Source organism: Sitophilus oryzae, unplaced genomic scaffold (assembly GCF_002938485.1).
Source record: "Sitophilus oryzae breed Bouriz unplaced genomic scaffold, Soryzae_2.0 scaffold_1677_pilon_pilon, whole genome shotgun sequence".
Lineage (NCBI taxonomy): Eukaryota > Metazoa > Arthropoda > Insecta > Coleoptera > Curculionidae > Sitophilus > Sitophilus oryzae.
In genome coordinates, this window is record NW_022146365.1 from 25,137 (window position 1) to 45,104 (window position 19,968).

A 19,968-nucleotide genomic window follows, 5' to 3' on the forward strand; every position below is an offset into this window, starting at 1 on the left:
GGATAAACTGTAAGTACTGAAACTTCTTTCAGTGGCTGGAGATGATGTTGGTAAAGACAGCAGAGCAACAGCTAAATATTTCAACTGAGTATTTTTACACATTGCTTGCCACCAACTTAGACAGTCTACATTTTTAACTGACATCCCAACGTAGTCGAGAGCCCATAAACCCGATTTGGCGCAATAATTTGTTACATCTGTAAAAATGACTTCTTTATTATTGACGAAATGAAGATGTTTGTTGGTGATATTGTTGATAAATTCCATAGCGACTAAGTATTATTCATTGTTAAGGTGCTCGATCTCCCAGGAAACAGAGACGTCCAAGAGATTCGCGGCAAAATGCTACGGTTTAAGAGCCATATGTTTTAGAATAGGCATACTTGATACACTTTCGTTAAATTTTTGCTCAATGTCTTGAATTTTGAAAATAAATTTCTTGCAAAATTCGGATTTTTGCGAATATTCGCGATTTTGGGACCGAATATTTCGGAAATTTCTGAAATTTCCAGCAAAATGGAATGGAAATATTCGCTACCAACATCACTAGCCCTTTAGAATAGTTTTTTAATTAGTAGAGAATATCATATCGTGCAGCTGCCAAGTCATTATAATTATTACAGAAATCAAGATGACTAATATTGATACTAACAATTTATAACAAAATTGTTAAATAGGTGCTGAAAGAGAAACCAAATAAAATAAACTGACTTGGTTTTACATGAGATCTCACAAATTTTTATAGTGGAAAAATTATGTTGCGAAACTTGGAATTTTTTACATTCTATGTTTTTGATGGGATCACTTATTAAACTCCTATATTAGCTATAAAAAGCTATTTTATAATGGCACACGTCATCAATAAATCTAATAAAAGAGATGTCAGATATAATATCAGTCTGAATTTATTCTCGAATTTATTATAGGGTATATAGAGGCAATTATTTTCTGAATAAACATAAAACTGCAATGTAACAGGTTGATTTAATGGTGTTAACCCAGGAGCACACCATAATAGTTATTTACAGTACAAGTGTGTTTATGAACATGATTACAACAACGACTGTGAACGATTAGAACGACGAGATCGTAGACCGAGTCGTTCTAATCACACGAGTGTTGTAATCATGTTTAAACGCACGTGTCATGTACAACGTTTTATCTACAACCGAAAAATAAGAAAATGCTGTTTTAATTTTCGTTTATTAGTCGCCCACCTTTAACACCTTTAACTATGACATTTGTCACATTTATGCTGAAAAGTCAGTTTGCCCTGTCAAGTAAACGCGAGCACTTTTTGCCCAGAAAAATCATTTTAAAAATTACGATGAGCGATTCCGAAAGTCTCCCTTCAAATGTAGAACTTGCCAGTACGTGCAGTACGTGCCACTGAATCATTATTGCCGGAAAAGTTAATATATTTAGATGTTCGTAGTTGTTTTTCATTATTATAGCAACTTGTGTTATAGATTCATAACACCACTAGTTGTGTTATGAATCTCATAACGTAACTGAAATACTAAAAAAATAGTGATGTAAAAACGTTATAACTAAACGGTTGTACAAAATTATTTATTTTATTATCATACACCCGAATAATGGTAATATGTAAGGATGTGCTACAATTTGTAGATAATCTAATTTTCATATAATGTTTTTATAAAAAATAAGCATTATTCATTACCATTAATTATTAAACTCAAAATAATTACAGGTTACTTTGGATTTTTCGACAGTTTCTTATGAAATTGACTCATCATAAGGCAGTTATAGTTAATATATCATATTTTTTTGAACTACTCAAATAAGTTAATATGACATAAAAAATTACTAATTATGGACTAGGGATGTCAATCCCGGGATCCAAATTTGCCTCGAAAAATCCCGAGATTGGATTATATAAATACCGATTTTTCATGCCATAGAGTAAATTGCTTAATTTCGGAACTAAATAACTTAATATTTCCCTAATTAAATCAGAGATAGAAAAGCTTTTAATCAGACTAGAGCTCGACAATTCATCAGATACTTGTAGAAGAGGAACCAGCAACGACAGCGAAGAGGATGAGCTTTCCATTGCCGAACTTCTGAGAAGAGAAGATAATGAACCTTTAAAGGTTAAACTGCAGAAAGCATTACAACAATCTTGAAAGCCGATAAAAACCAAAAGAAGTAAAAAAACGCGATTGTCCGACATTATTAGCCAAGAAATTGAATTATTTTCAAATGGTGGTAGTATATATAATCTCCAAAAAGCTTTTGAATTTTTATCAACCATTCAGACCACTAGCGTGGAATCTGAAAGATGTTTTTCTTCAGCAGGGATCTGGTTTAATAAGATACGTTCAAGACTGGGGGATGAAACTTTGGACGCATTAATATTTTTGCGCTATTTTTTTTTAATTTGTAGCTATAATTTGTTTGTTAAAATTTGTTTGGTGTTCATCTGATTTTTTTAAAGAATTTTTTGTTAATTTTCGTTTTTTGTTATATTTATATTAATTTTTTTTATAATATTAGGTATTTCATTGATAATTTTAAACCCGGGATTTGTCGTTTGATTTTTTGTCAAATTTGTCGCAAATCCCGGAATTTTGAAAAACTCTCGGGATTGACATCCCTATTATGGACAGAGTGGTTGCCGGAGACGGTGTTGCCAGAACTACTGATAAATCCGTAAATTTACGGATTTTGGATACAGTACGTGAGTACGTTAATAATACGGATTTTCTATCATTAAACAATTTAATACAATATTATATGATTAAACAAAGAACGGCGTCAAAGTTGGCTTGGAAATAAAGATCACTGTTATCCCATATGTAAAATATTATGGTAAATGTCAATAATCGTCATTTCCAAGTCAATGAAACGACTTTTTTCGATTATACCACATATTCACTACCTATAAAAGAATTTTTATTTACACGAATAAATTTTCAATACATAAACGCGGCTTTTTCATCCAAAGATATTTTTGTCGAACGTATTACAGATATTGTACATTTTAATATGGCAACATTGTCGCTTTCAGTTCCACACCGTCTTCGATATGCCTTCGCTGGCCGAATTAGAAAAATTAGAAAAAATAAGTGTTTATGCGTTGGTCGCAGAAGGATTGGTGTCTCCACCGTACAGCACCTATGACGTACGGGGAAATCAGTCTTGTCAGGAATTCGCCCATTAGGGTGTGTATCTTCCTAATTCTTTCAATCAACTCTAATATTAACTAATTTATGTTTAATCGTTTAATAAAGATTTTTTTTTGGTGCTATAACTGATGAACGTCCATCAAATTCATCAAAAGAATTCAATGCCAAGAATTAGGTATGTAAAAGTGATCTGTTTCATAATTAATTATTAAAATACATAGCAAGAGAAAATTTAAAATAATGATAGCGGTAAAATCATGATAAAAAGTAAGCAAAAATTCTTTTAGAGAAAAAAAATACCTCTTTCTCAACACACTTTAGAAAAAGGCAATAAAAATAAAGTTTTATGTTCAACAGTTTTCGAGCCTGGCCTTTTAAAATGAGGGATCATCCGGTTCCGATAATCGTAAAAATTTTCGTCGTCTACATTCGAAAAAGATTTCGTAGAGGTGGATTTTAAGATTCTAAAAATACGGCGATTGATGAAATATGAACCAGAATTTTTATTTCAACACCCGTTGCATAGAGAGTGGCATGATATCTATCTAAATCGGTGAAGATTGAGTATATGAACCTGGTAAACTTATAATAGTTTAGATTAGTTTGGTTTTACTTTCGTTTTTGAAAGTTTCGCTTTTTGTATATATTTTTTTTGTTTGATTTTTTTGTATTTTTTTATTCCTCCAAATGATATAGCAATTTTTTCAAGACAAATATATATTTGATCAATTTAAGCAATTCTGATCAAGAATTCCATAATAATACATTTAAAAAGATTTCTACTTGAGTATTTATACCGGGTGCGTCTCAAAAGTGGCTCACCCCCTATAACTTTTTTATTTTTTCAGTTAAAAAAACGAGATTTGGTATACACATACTAAAAACACGACATAAATTAGGATTGATTGACGTATTCAATTGTTTTCGGTCACTTCCTGTTTCACCGGAAATGACTACAACTTTTAATTTTTAAATGGCACCCTCGGAATTTTTTAACTTAATTCGATAGAAAATAACACTCTGAATAGAATGACATATCATATGTCAACTGTTGGCATTTTCGCATATGGCTTATTTGAAATTATAATTTGCGGTTCGTAACAAAAATTTGACTCGAAAGACCCAGTGTGCGGTATCAAATTATTCATAAAAAATGCTTTTTCCAAATATACTAACGAGCCACCCCCGTTCCATTTGAAAAAATTGAGATATGATTAAAAATACCATTTGAGTATTTTTTAACTGGCTAGGACAAGACACTAAAAACATTAGACGATTCAATCTATTTTTCCAAGGCTCCTTGATTAAGAATTAGTGTTTTTAACATAGTCAACTCTAGATTGAAATTTAAAATACAATTCTTTTTTAAGCGAGAATATCAAAAGTTGACATATGATACGTCATTCTATTCAGAATGTCATTTTCTATCGAATAAAGTAAAAAAATACCGAGGGTGAATTTTAAAATTCAAAAGTTGTAGTCATTTCTGGTGAAACAGGAAGCGACCAAAAACAATTGAATACGTCAATCAATCCTGATTTATGTTATATACTAACGTTGCAAAACTCATTATTTTATCTAAAAAAATAAAAGAGTTATAGGGGTGAGCCACTTTTGAGACGCACCCGGTATACAAATCATATAAACATATACAGGGTGGTCCGAACTGTATTCCGGAAACCGGCAGTATATTCTGCAGATAAAAATAAATAAAAAAGTTCGTATAAATGTATGTCCTAAAATGCTTAGTTTCAGAGATACAGGGTGTAGAAGTTTCATTTTTATTTCGATTTTTTCTAAATAATGTCTGAAATAACGTTAGTATTTCGATGAAAATTGGTGTCTGGGAGTTTTTTGACATGAGAAATTTGATTTTGATGTCAATATGACTCCTACTAGTAGAGGGCGCCACCTACGTGTGTTTTAACTATTTTGAAGCGTAATAAATTTTTCTCCGTACCTGTATAAAACTACCGAGCGAAAAAATATACATCTCTCTGACTTTTTACGTAAAAAATATCTCTTTGTAAAAATCGCTACGAGCAACCGTTCTTAAGATATTTAGAATGGAAATAGTAAATACATGTCAATATTGACGAAAAATAAGCACGTTGAGTAGACTGAAATAATAAATTTGGGAAATTGTATTTTTTAAATAAATCCTAAATTTTTTGCAAAAAATGACGATAAAACAGTTTCTGTTGAACATTTGGCACAAAAACATTTCAAATTTATGATTTGAGTCTAATAACTATTTAGTCAACATGTTTAATGTATGCCAATGATGACAGGTATTAATAATTTCTATTCCAAATATCTCGAAAACCATTACTCGTAGCGGTTTTTACCAAGATTCTTTCACATAAAAAACGTCGTAAATGTATTTTTTGCTCAGTAGTTTTATGCAGGCTGGGCTGAAAAGTTATTACTCTTCAAACTTTAAAATAATAAGGGCGCCCTCAGCAAGTCATATTGACATCAGGTATTCATGTCAAACACAGGCTGGTCAAATGACGTTACTTCAGAAATTATTTGGAAAAGATAAATAAAAAATAAACTGTTTAGGACATACATTCTATTCATATGAAGTTTTTATCTAGAAAATAGAATAGTTTTTAATTTAATAAAAAAATATTTGATAAAACAAGTATTATTTTTCTTTTTCCGTGCACGAGTGTACCGAAAACGAAAAAATTGACCAGCCAGAGATGGGTACCTTCGGAAATTGTCGATTTAGTAGATATAGTTAACAAATATACAGAATGTTTCAAAAAACATGTACCATGTCTCGTGAGGAGATTCCTAACGTTAAAATAAGATATATGTTTCATAATATTCAAAGGTTAGAGTTCACCGCTTTGTTTCGTAGCTGCAAGGTGTTAAAGTCTTAATATGTTTCGATTTACTATAATTTTCTTCCAAGTACTTTTAGCGTTTTCGAATGAAATTTTGAGGTAAAGGGTACTATAATGCGACATATTTTAAAAGCTAAAAAGAGTATCGACGTATTTACCAGGGACGTGCATATGGGTTATCACTGGAATACTTTTCTAAAAAGCATGTACGCTACTGACTTTTTCTCTTGTTGTTAGCGAAATAGTGTAAGCACTTTAATGCCGATTAAGGTGACCTGTGATATTTTGTCGATTTCGGCCTCCTTGATCACCGAATTTCTAGAGGCTGATGAATTTTTGGGAATTAGGTTTCTGGTGATATTGCTTTGACGACTGGACCCCTTTAAAAAATTACTTTCTAATTTCATTTTTCAGTAAAACCACATATATAGAGTTTACCAAAATGCTTTTACATCAAATAAAAAAATGAAATTCTGATGTGCCCCGACTTAATAACCGACCCTGTATACATAAATAAAAAAATATTAATTTGGATTGTGAAACCATTAGGGACAGAGTTTACAAAAATTTCTTAAGGGTCTACTAGTAAAATGAAATTCTGGGAGATGCCAAGGTACAAGAATCTTTGAAACTTTAATGGGAGATATTCACACCTTTTAAAACACTCTATTGTGAAACTATTTAGATGAGAGCCACCAAAGCTTTTTAAGGTCTCACATAGGGTGAAATGAATTCTTAAGATGAGATTCTGACCTTTTAACTTAACTTTATATTAATTAATTGACCTTTTGAAGAAAATTAATTTTGCCTTCAGAAACTATTTGAGATGTGGTTACCAAAAATTTCTAAGAACCACAGTGTAAAATGAAATTTTATGCCATTTTAAATTGGGAACTTTGAAGCTCGGGAAAGAAGGCTGAATTGAATTTGAATCCTTTTTAAGAAAACAATTTTTTTTTATTATTAATATTTTTGTGCCAAAATAAGGTTTTTTATAACAACTAGTGGATAACAAACTTCTGAATGAAAGTTTTGAGAGCACACATGGATGAGATGAACAACAAAGAGAATGGAATAATAAATACAGTAAACATTTTGAGATAGGCCAACTGAGTTACACATAAAAACTATCAAACACAAATTCAAATTAAAATATTTTTCTAAATAATTAATAAAAAGTCAACTAGGTGTTAGTTCTGAATTTTGTAGCAACTAGTTTAGAACAATTTTTAAAGGTTCTGCCATTCTTCTCAAAAACCATCTTAAGGGTGACACAGAGTTTACCAAAAATGCCCTTTTTAGGCAACTAAACAGTGGTAAAATGAATTCCATATGGTCATTTAATTCTTGAACCCTGGAACAGCCTGGCATGCTTTCTACCCCTGGAATTGAACTTTAAAATTAATTCATTTTCTCAAAACCACTGAAACACCAGAGAGTTCTTACGTTTGAGAATTAGGGAAGGAATTTTCACGAATGGTTCTCAAAACCTCAGCCTCCTGTAGACATATTAACTCAATCTAACTTTTAAAATCAATTTCTACTTCTTTCAGAAACCACTTAATGCAGAGTTTCATCAAAATGCTTTATATCTGTATCAGTGGGTGTCTAACTCTCTGTGTGAAGTGGCCACAAAATTTTGAACTTCAGCTCGTAGATACAATTTAATCGATCCCTTTTAAGAAAAAATAATTTGGGTTTTCTTGGAACACCATTTATATTAGAGAGTCACAAAAATGTTTCTTGGTATCTCCAAATAAAGGGTAATGGAATTTCTAGATATATTACTAACCTCTTTGAACCTTTAGTTCTGAGATTGTTTGAGTCTATCCTTGATTTCTAAATTGTCAGTTTCTTTACAACCTACTCATAAAATGAACACATAAGGCCTAATTTTCTCAACCCCAAATAATGGATATTGAATTTGAATTGACCCTTTCTTTAAGAAAATTGAATTTACTAAAACCACTGGTTCTAGCCCAAATGCCTCATAAACAACCAAGTAAAACGAATTTCAGATGAGACAATAAATCTCGTCCTAGCTCTATATACTAATTTCAATCTGAACTTCTTTAAAAATATTAATTTTATTTTCAAAATTTTTTTTTTTTTTGTTTACCAAAAATGTATTCAAATTAGTGGGCAAATGAATTTCCAGATGGAGCACATTTAACTTTCAAACCTTATTTTGCATTCACTTAATCAGAGTTCTTAAAAATTATTAATTTTATTCTTCTAGAAACTATTAGACAGAGTTCACCAAAAAATGTTTTTTATGCTATCTACTAGTGTAGTAAATGAATTTCTAGGATATATTACGAATTTTTGGGAAACCCTCAGTCTCCAGATATTCATTTAATCAATTTTTTTAAAAAACACCATTTTTTAAAAAAAAAAAAAAAAAAAAAAAACTAAAAATGTTTTTATAACTAGGTAAATGACTTCTAGATATATTATTACATCTTTCGTGGAACTTTAGTTTTGAGATATTAAATTAAATCGATCTTCAAGAAAATTAATTTTATTTTCAGAAAACCCTCATTTGAGACAGAGCTTGGTTTTACTGATCGATTGGGTAAGTGCAGGGAAAATAAGGTTGGGAAGCAAATTTTAAAATATATCTTAAAATTTTATTTTTACGTTCCACCGATGTGAATTGATAAAATGGAGTTTGGGGAGTTTATAAACAAACCCTATGTAATTGGCAAAGTAATCGCAATGTATTTGTAGTCGAATGATGTACACTAATAAAAGAGAGTGTGTGCTTTATCAATGTTATTAGGTTAATTGCATTAGTTACGTATGTTGTTAATATTATTTTGAAATTTAACCAATAACTGTTTGTGATAATTGTTGAAAAATATTTCGCCAAGTTTGACCCTCTCTCTGGTTATTTTTTAATCATCGAAAAGTAAAAAAATTGGTGGCTTGTAGAGTTTTTTACGTAGAATCCAGTGGAGTAACTAGTTTTTCGCTGGAAGCTCTCATCTCAAAAATATAGATTTGAACATTTCTATAAGCTTTAATGGGAATAATCTTATATACTCAGCATTTCATTTCATTTGCTTCACTTATTTTAAATTTAAAAAAAAAAAAAAAAAAAAAAAAAAAATATTTAATTTAATTTAATTAGACAATTTAGTTTTCTGTGGTGTAATAAACTACAGTAAAAATGAATTTCACATACAGAAACTAGCATGAAATAGCCAATATCCAAAATTCGATGCCGAATAAATTATTCGATTGTTTTGATAACCTAATTTAAACTAACGCTCTTTTTAGCTTGTTTATGAAAATAGAATTATGAAAATAGAATATGAAATATGTTACGCTCAATAGTCGAATTCGGCCAATGCCTGAGAAAAATACGCAAATCTAATTTTGAGCAAGCTAAGAATATTCTGCAAAACCTGAAAAATTAATTTATTCGATTATTTTTTTTTTGCTTATAATGTGATTTGATCGCATTGGCTCTCACTATTTTTGGTTGGATTGGTTTAGTTATTCATGATATTGGTTGGTTATTTGGAGGGGTTAATCTATTGGTTAGTTGGTTTTCGGGTTTGGGAAATACTCCTTGCTCAAACTAGATTTGCATATTTTTGAAGATAAAGAAAACCACGTCGATCTCCATCTGCCCAGGAGGGACTGATAAGTTTCAAACCCTGTGAAAATAAAGAGTACCAGACAAAGACTAATGGAATAGTGCACAAATAATAATTTATCACAGGGTATAAAACCACTCACATTGCAGTAATTTTAAACAATTATTTTTAATACTTCCTCCGCCATGTTCTAATTTCCCGCGAAATATCACAAATTTAATCGGTTAATGACAGATCATCGACACGCTCGATTGAAAAGCACACTCTTCAATCAAACGGCTTTCAGTCACGGTCAATAGAAAGAAATAATGATACGTCTTGCCCGTTGCCCGTGTGTTCAACTTTAAATTACCCGCAATTATTGTATCATTCTAACCGGTTAATTGTACGTTTAGGAGAGAATAATAAATGCGAATTTACACTTGCGCTGGCCAATAAATATAAACTAGGCATTATTTATATGGAAAGATCGCCGATAGGATTTATTGGGATCGGTGTGGTCTGGTGTAGCGATGTTGCGTCGTAAATTGGCGGGGCTTATTTTGACGGATGGCTTTTATTGACAAAATGGTGAATGCGACGGTTAAAATTTCGATTTTGTGTTCGAGTAAAAATGAGCGTTTATACCGAGAGCCAAAAAATTCTGTTTGTGTAATTTATATTTTTTATGATAAATCTTTAAATATATGTGTATGGTATATGTTTATTCTAATGTATTTCTGTAATTATGCTTGATTTTCAGTTTTATAATAACAAATATTATGAAGTTGCCAAAAATTTTACCTAAAATTTGTCATTAAATGTGGAGGAATTATTAACACAAGTTTTGATACGTTTAATTTAAAATAATGTGGATTAATTAGATAACCACTGTTTGTGTGATAATTGTTTAAGGTCATAAATGTTTCCGAAAAGTATTAATTTTGTGCAAAAAAAGAAAACACTTTACATTCAGCAAATGGCCACGAAATAACAAAGTCGTCAATGCTATAAATAAAGTACTTTTAAAAATCAGTCCCTTTATTAGTGGATTCAAGTCAAATAACCCTAAGCTACTACTAGTACTCTGACTGACAAAATAACTACTAACTTCTAAATATTATCAACACAATAACAAGACAAAATGTCTATAACATTAACTTATTTGATATTTAACAACAGTCCATCCCATTACAGAGGGAAGTATTCTTTCCACTAACGAAAAGATCATAAAGTTATAAAAAATTATCAACACAATAAAATAAATGGTCACTCATCACCAGTCTATCCCAACTCTGGGAAAATATCTTCCACCTGTCAAAAGAATCCGCTAAAATTATAAAATCTATCGACACAGTAAGAATACAAAATAGTCAAATAAATACTGACATTCAACCTTATTAACAGCACCTCCCATTCAATCATCATAAGTAGAATCAGAACAAAATGTAAACAAGTCAATTCCACGGCCATAAAAGAGGTGCCCTTCTTAAGGCCGATTTGAATAGGGCTTAATCCTAACGACGTAACAAGCTCGTAAAGTCGTAAGTGTCGAGCCAGCGGTTTACGACACCAATAAAAATCCTTCGTTTATTGGAGGTTTTTATAACTCTGATGGTTTGTTTACGTTAAGGCACGTGCCACACTGATTCGCGTAATTTATATTGGCTAAAAAATATTTTTTTTTCATTTTTTTAGTGAAAATAAAATATTTGTGATTTTCAAAAAAATGTGTCTCAGAGTTTATCGAATTATGTTATATTTTTGAGACAATAATTTTAGTATTTTAATAAAACACTCTTTTAGATGTTTCAAGTTTAATGAGAGTAATTTTGTCTCTACGTATGCTTCGCCTTGTTAGGTCTTTTTCAGGAATTTTTTAAAATTAACCGTCTAAATACAGTGTAATGGAAAATTAGTCTTTTGGTTCATCTCATTAGCTTTTCCGGAATACGGAGCCATCTTGTATGTATGCATTTGTATATGGGTGTTTATATAAATACTAAAGTGAAAGCAATGAATTTAAATGAGTAAACTTTGTAATATATCTTATTGACAATACATTGCAAAAAAGTTTATAAAAATTCGTTCAGAGTAAATGAATTCCGAGGTTTGTATCCCATCCCATAAAAGCTTAAAGCACTCAGTCTAATATAAATAAATGTATTGCTCAGGCATCTGTAGGGATTAGTAATGTATGGCTATCGCTTCTTGGATTTTAATGAAAATAACATAAGTAAACATAGCATAAGTAAAAGTTAAAAACAAATAAAAAATAATCATATACAGAAGGTTTGGGGCTTTTTGGTTTTACCTCATTAAATAATTGATAATTTCAAAGTTTAACTTGATATACCTAATGTCATTTTAACAGAACGTCAACGGTTTTTGTAGACGTATCTGTTGAAAAAACTAAAGAGTTATTGAACAGTTGTATTTAGATATTTTAAATAGTTTTTTTCTTTGTTCTTTGTGTTTTTTTTGCTTCCGACGACAGGAAGAGATGTACTTCCCGAAACGTTAAGCACTTTTTGTCCGTTAGGCAAATTTGTTTTTTAGTAAATCACGGTTGGCCATAGGACTTTTTTGAAGAGATTATCATATTTCGATGAAGAATCGAACAATATGTGTTCAATTAACATATTCTGTTTCACCGTTCTATCCTAAAAAAACTTTCGATAAACCAACCACTTGAACTACCACCAAGGCAAGAAAACCAAAACGAAAAGCAAAATAATACCGTCGAAGACAGAGAGTGAAAAAAGACAGGAAACCCTAGAACTTAAGTAGATCTTGACACGCTAGTTTGTTTTTGATTTATACGTTCCAGATAAAAAAGTAACAGCGACAAGGCAAATGAGAAAACGAAGAAGGGGACCAAGCCCGTGTCGCTTTTAGGGCCTAAGGAAAAGAGAAAAAGTCGAAGGCTCTTATCTGGAGAGAGATTGGTCTAGATAAGTAATGAAATAGCGAGTGAATATTAATAAGTTTGTGGCTATTTAAAGTAGATTTGTGTAATAGATTTTCATTTAAATTTATCTGATTTTTTTCAGTTCAAAATGGTCGAAAGGAATCATTACCTTCGCTGGCAGAGCAGTCAGAAATAGCTTACAACTTTTGAATAAAAAAATTAAGGAAGGGGCATATAAAAAACTTAAATTACCGATTTAAATTCCAGTATATCAGTACCGTTCTAATTTTATTCAAAACTTGTAAAAATGTGATGTAGAGTAGACTCATAATAATGTGTTGTTATTTTACGTTGTCAATAAATGTTGGTAGTTATTAAAATTGTAATAAAAACATATAATTCTGATAAAAATAGAAAAGTTATAATAATTATTTATTAACACAAACATCCGATACGCTACTGAAGCAGATGAGTCAAGTTGACGTATCTAAATTCTTTGACAAGTAGTAAATGAAAGCAAAAATGCAAGAAAAAATATACAATTAGTTAATTTTAAGTGAATTTCATAAGTGATCGGTTTACTACACGTATGTTTATTATATAGTCACTTACTAGTAAAAAGTTAATACATTATTTCCCTCGATTTTTGACCGAGATCTACCGCACGCTACACAAACAACTATTTTACAGTCTTTTTCGAAAAATCGCAATAGTGTCACTGTTATAATTTATTCCCGAAAAAAGCAAAATTAAAATTAAAAAAAATAAAAATCATAAAAAAATAAAAGAAATAAATTTGTTTATTAAAAAAAATAAAAATATAACAAAAAAGTAAGTTACTTAAAAGAAAAAGAATATTAACAAAAAAATATTGAATAAAATTGAATATTATCTTTTAGGGATGCAAAATTTTGATGCACCCACTTAGAACAAAACTGAAATATACTCAATAAATAAACCAATATAAATGGACAGATAAATATTAACTGATAAATCATAAAATTAAGTATTGTATTTTAGACATACACGGATCTAAATAATAGTGTTAGATAGTACTAGGGGCTGACTTGTACTCACCTATTGAGTAAACAAACTCAGCCGCATCCCATCATCGTCACTAGAAATGGGAAAATTAACAGTCAACTAATTCTGGTCTACTTGTTGTGCCGCAGCAGCGGCCGCGGCTGCTGCGGCCTTCTGCGCCTGCGCCTGCTTCTCCTGCTCGTTCAGTTCCTTGATGGCCTGCAACGAAAAAAAAAAATAAAAATTAATTTTGTAAAATAAACTAAGTTATGAAAATATGGTATCGAATTTTTCGGTTCGAAATAATGGTGGAGGCGCCGGGCAATACTGTATGCGTTGTCATTACTAAAATGTTCCTATTACGGCATAATTGAAGCTCACATTGTTGTTAAAGTTCGTAGTTTTGTTTATATAGAGGATGATCCGAACTGGCATTCCGAAAACTTTGGTAGCATATTCTGCAGATAAAAATAAGTAAAAAAGTTCGTATAAATAATGTATGTTGTAAAATGCTTATTTTCGGAGATGAAAAAATGTCTCTTGATAAAAATAAGCAACTGTTTTCAAAATCTTTAGAATGGAAATAGTCAATACAGGTCATTATTGATAAAAAATAAACATTTTGAGTAGATAGTTATTTGACTGAAATGATAAATTTGAGAACTTTTAATTTTTTTAAATTAATCATAAAATTTTCTTCGAAAAAATGACGATAAAACAGTTTCTGTTGAACTTTTGGTACAAAACATTTCAAATGTATGATTGATTTCAGTCTAATAACTATTTAGTCAACATGTTTAATTTATGTCAATTATGACAGGTATTGGTAATTTCGATTCCGAATATCTGGAGAACCATTACCCGTAGAGATTTTTACTAAGAGACATTTTTTGCGTAGAAAATGTCGCAAATGTGTATTTTTTGCTCAGTAGTTTTATACAGATACTGACGAAAAGTTATTACACTTCAAACCAGTTAAAAAATATGTTGGTGGCGTCCTCTACAAGTAGGAGTAATATTGACATGAAAATCAAATTTCTCATATCAAAAAACTCACAGGCATCAATTTTCATCCAAATATTGACGTTACCTCAGAAATTATTTGAAAAAAATCGAAATAAAAATGAAATTTCTACACCCTGTATCTCCGAAACTATGCATTTTATGACATACATTTATAGGAACTTTTTTACTTATTTTTATCTGCAGAATATGCTGCCGAAGTTTCCGGAATACGGTTTGGACCACCATGTATAATAGATAAAAACTGGATTTTTTAAGGGACTAGGAACTTGAGAAGCCTTGTCTTCGCTAAAGTGGTTTCGCTAAAGATATCATTCTAACTATATCAAACAAAACAGAAGGGAAAGAACACAATTGAAATCTTCCAAAATGTTTATCTGTATTACAGTTGGGGGTTGGAACTTACTAATTCATTAAAATACACCAAAACACTTTACTTTTACACTGAACGCGCGTTTCACTAACCATGTTAGCATCATGAGCAGATGACTAAAACTAAGTAAAGTTTTGGTGTATCGTGGTAAATTATTGTTTTATTTTACTGTATAGTAAAAGTTCCTTATTTACACCATAAATCTAAAATTCCTCCAAATATTTCCCGAAATCCGTGGCCATGACCGATAGAACCGACCCCATAAACCATCGAAAAACACACAAATAAACAATGATAGCGGTCGTTTACCTGTATCTCCTTTTTCAGCTTCATTCGCCTATTCTGGAACCATATTTTTATCTGCCTCTCTGTCAGGCACAGCGCGTGCGCCATCTCTATCCTTCTCCGCCTGGTCAGGTAGTGGTTCGTGTGGAACTCCTTCTCGAGCTCGAGGGTCTGGTACCTGGTGTACGTCTGCCGGCCACGCCTTCGCAGACCGTTCGCTCCTGAAACAGATAGAAGACACCATCATTGATGTTAGATGAAGAAAATATCTTAGAAACTAAATTTAACCTTCCGGTACTCGCTTGGGGTATTTTAATACCCCACACAGAAAAAGAGCAATGTCTTCATTTTCTGTCAATTTTAATCACATTTTTTTTATTTCCATAGCAACTGTTACATACATACATATACATACATACATAGCAACTGTTAAAATTGCCTTATATGTATCAAAAATAGTAGATAAAATAGTACTTTAACAGCAAGGGTAGATTAAATGATGCTTTAACAAATTTATTTCCTCTCGCACGTTTTTTAATTGCTTCCATTTTTGAACATTTTTGTATTCCTTTTCATAAGTTATTCGGGATTTAAATGGAAGTAGTTTGGATATGGCGTTTATCGCCTCAGCCTGAATATCTATTGGTAATTTACTTATTTCGTTTTGAGCCATTTCTGGCTCCAATTCAATCAGCAATCGACATGAAAGCGAATTTAAAAATATTGACTCAAAACTGACAACTAAAGAGACAGCTTCATTTATTTGTCAAATTACATAGAAACCAACGCCAACCCAGCACATTATTTTTTCTACTCGTAATAAATTCCTTGAAATAATAGTTTCCGAATATTTTTTTAAAACGTAAAAACGTAAAATATTGTTTTATACACGGCGATAAAATTGAATTATCGTCTCCCGAAATTAATTCACTCGCGACTTCATCGCTCGTGAATTAATCTTTTCGAACGATGATAAAATGCCATTTTATCGTCTTGCATAAAAAATAACTATTAATAGGATTTTTTTTTATTTGAATCAATTTTCTATTTAATAGGATTTTTTTTTATTTGAATCAATTTTCTATTTAAAATAGTATCCTAAATGGCTAAATCTTTGTAACTCTGCCCGATATTGACAATTTCATAAATAAATTTATTACTTGAGTATATACAAATCTAACATATAATGCTCAAATTAAAATTAATAACGTTAAACCAAGTAAGTATTTTCGTTTTTCCGTATACACAACAGATAAGTACAAATGACACTAACAATTACCAATTAATATTTCCTAAAATATCACTCCGATAAACAAGCCGAATCTTCCTCTTAAGTACCACCTCAGTGTGGTTGCATGGCGATACCGAGCGATATCAAGATATAAAGACCAGAAAAAAAACGCAAGATATATCACCGATGCGGCTACATAAACTATATCTGCTGTTTTTCGTTCTTTCTTTTGTTTCTTCCTCTTATTTTTCTTCTTCTTTTGCTGTCGTTGTTTTTTCTTTGCGTCGAAAGTCTTCCCTTCTTTTATTAGCCGGACCGCAGCGCAAGTTCAATCGCGGCTCGCGAGAGACCACACATTGCGATAACAATTAACAAGAATTTTCGTATCGATTCCAATTGCACAGCGGCGTCTCATTTTGGAGATATTTTGAATAAGAAAAATTGTGTGTTAGGTTCGGGAACCGTAAGAGATAGAGGATCGGTTAAATGGAGGCAAAGTTGCGCAATTTGATGCTCAGTAAAATGCCGTATTGCATTTTATTTGCATAAAATATTCTGGTGATGGAATTTTCTGTATGAAACGTCGGCAAATATCAAAGTGACTACGTATAGTCTTTTAAGAGCGATGAAAGGATTTAATTAAATTGAAAAAAAAAATCTGGTCCGTATTTAAAAAAAATAAGTTGATGATGGTCGCCAGAAGCCGAAACGTCAGAGTCAATATTTAATCACACAGAGTTATAGAGCAGAAAAAATTGCCATGAAAATGTGTTTTTCATTTTAGGTTATCTTAACGAATAAAGTCAGGAAACAATAGAAAACAAAATTGAAAATTCCGTTTTTTTTCGAATATATTCGGAAGTATTCTGAATTTTTCAAAATGCAATACAGCATTTTATTGAGCATCAAATTGCGCAACTTTGTCTCCATTTAATAGATCCTGTATCACTGACGGTTTCCGAAATCCCAATGATGAGCGTCGAATTCGAGCCACCCTGTACACTATGTGCGCATATTTGAAGACACACTTCTTACTTTCTTCTTTCTTTTTCCTCATCTCTGATACATCCACATCCTGGATCTCTCCTATCCTTTTCCATGTCTCCCTGTTGTCTTGCTGTATGTATTTAACCACCGTTTACCTATCACTTCCCTAATATCGTCCACCCAACGTTTCTGTGGACGTCCCACACTTCTTTTAGTTTGTCTTGGCCTCCGCACTGTTATTCTATGCGTTTATCTGTCTTTATCCAGTCTAGCAACATGGTGAACCGATTGCCATTTCATTTTAGCCACTTCCTGAATTATATCGGTAACTCTTGTTTGCCTCCTGATGTTTTCATTACGAATTTTGTCTCGCCATATGAATATATATTAGCTCTTTGAGTTTATTTATTTGCAAATGATTTTGTTAGACTAGTCGTTTCCAGTCCATATGTTTGTACAGACGGTACGACCCGTACGGTATTTATTTATTTGTTTGTTTATTTGGGTCAAAATTAGAAATTGAAATTTAAGTATCTTCCTGTTGTCAGATTGATATGAAATTTGGTACACACCTTTAGTTTCGATGACAATACAATATAGTAATATCAACAAAATATCAATAACATTGTAAATCTAAGATGGCCGCCGGTTCAAAATTGCGGATTTCATATTTTTCCACAACCCCCTCAATATGGGTATCAAATGAAAGGACTACACTAGTAGAATACTGTGATTATGACAAAATTTAAAATCCAAGATGGACGTCGATACAAAATGGCGTATTAGGTGTGAGTCCAGAACAGTTGTGTCCAAGATTGTGTGACGTTAGAAGGACAGATAAAAAAAATAGGAGATTTGTGAAAATGTTGCGGTCCAACATTGACGTTACAAAAGGATTGGTAAATGGTGCTATAGGCCACATTACATAAATTGTTTGGCCTCAGTTCCGTCGAACCCAAATGTAAGAAACAGATGTACCGTCAGTTTGGATTGACTTTGGCCGAGACGGCATACACGTTATAAACCCGAAAGCCATACAGTTTCCAGCAAAATTCAATTATGGTACGGCTGAAAGAAGGATGTTACCCTTAATTTTGTCATGGCCATTCACCGTCCATAAAATGCAGGGCAGCACAGTCGACCATGCAGTAGTATATTTGGGCTCAAAATTGTTTGAGGAAGGGCAAGCATACGTGGCTCTAAGTCGAGTCAAGTCTCTGGACGGGCTATGTATTGAGGAATTAGATTGTAATAAATTATCAGGTAAAAACCATGTAATAATGATGCACTAAATGAATTAAATAGAATGAGGAATATTCGGTAGGTATTTCCGTTAAATACTAAAAACTAGAAAATAAAAAACAGTAAAAACTTTTAAGTTAAACGGTTTTATCTTATGTGCACTGAAAACTAGAAAATAATAATAACAACATTAGGGCATTTGAACTTCTAGTTCAGAAATATTTTAGTACTAGGCAGAATAGCTTTTAGGCATATTAGACGAAAATAAACGTGGGGCCCCTCTGAAATCCTACCTATGGCAAAGCATATCTTTATACTTTGGTAGATCATGAGCTCGGCGTTCGCTGATGAAGCCGCCACGGCTGGTTATTGATTGTCAAAATCTCCAGTTACGATTATAGTAAGTCGATGCAATCCACACTTAGTATAGAAGAAAGTATTACAGCAATAGTTAATAGGCCCCACGTTTTTATTTTAGTCTAATATGCCTAAAAGCTATATTCTGCCTAGTACTAAAATATTTCTGAACTAGAAGTTCAAAATACCTAATTGTTATTATTATTTTCTAGTTTTCAGTGCACATAAGATAAAACCGTTTAACTTAAAAGTTTTTTTACCGATTTTTTATTTAGAATATGCCCCAATTTGCCGAAGGCTATCCATGCTAATCGTATACGCCTTGTAATTTCTGCGTGTTGGTTTTCTTTTCCAAGTCTAATATTGTGTCCTCCAAGTCTAATATTCTCGTACACATCCGAAATTATTTTTGTTATACCTGTCTTCAGAACTCAGTTCTTTTGTAGTCAGTGTTTTTGTTGTTTTATTAAGGTTTATGTTCAGTCCTATCTTTGTAGCTGATAGATGTAATTCATTTAACATTTCATCTAGTTCTGTGATGTTACCTATTAGAACTATATCATCTGCAAATTTGAGTTGGTTTAGTCTGATACCATCTACGCTAATGCCCTTGGTGTCCCATTCCAGCTTTTTAAATACCTCTTCTAGAGCTAGAGTAAACAGTTTAGGTGACATAGTGTCTCCCTGTTTCACACCTCTCTCCAACACTATTATGTTGGTCGTATTTGTTGCATCTAATCTTACTAACAGAAATCTTACAATACTTCTTAATATAAAAATAATTGGTAAAGGGCAAGTCGGACGCGCGCACGAAGGGTTCCGTACCATTCATTTTCTATACAACATTAGACACTGTATTATTATAAAAAAATTTTCCGACTTTAAACTCCGCGCGCACTGCATCGGATCGGACCGACCAGCAAAGGCGACTGCGACCATCGTACA

The 19,968-nt window shown here is 31.8% G+C and overlaps 1 protein-coding gene across 1 annotated transcript; it reads right to left on the bottom strand.

The window, feature by feature from the left end:
* Nucleotides 1–13,594: 13,594 nt before the first annotated feature.
* On the bottom strand, nucleotides 13,595–19,698 carry LOC115880971 (homeotic protein ultrabithorax-like). Its single transcript, XM_030898316.1, has 3 exons — nucleotides 19,442–19,698; nucleotides 15,231–15,435; nucleotides 13,595–13,744 (listed from the first exon to the last, which is right to left on the bottom strand). Exons 1-3 carry the CDS (start codon nucleotides 19,696–19,698, stop codon nucleotides 13,646–13,648), a joined length of 561 nt encoding a protein of 186 aa, XP_030754176.1. The 3' UTR covers nucleotides 13,595–13,645.
* Between the last annotated feature and the right edge of the window lie 270 nt (nucleotides 19,699–19,968).

Coding starts and splice junctions, on each gene's coding strand:
- LOC115880971 (XM_030898316.1), bottom strand. CDS start 19,698: ATGTCACCTAAACTGTTTACTCTAGCTCTAGAAGAGGTATTTAAAAAG. Junction 15,436..19,441: donor GAACTGAGTTCTGAAGACAG/GTATAACAAAAA, acceptor GTGTCTTCTATC/TGTTTCAGGAGCGAACGGTC. Junction 13,745..15,230: donor AGCTGAAAAAGGAGATACAG/GTAAACGACCGC, acceptor TTTTCGTTGCAG/GCCATCAAGGAACTGAACGA.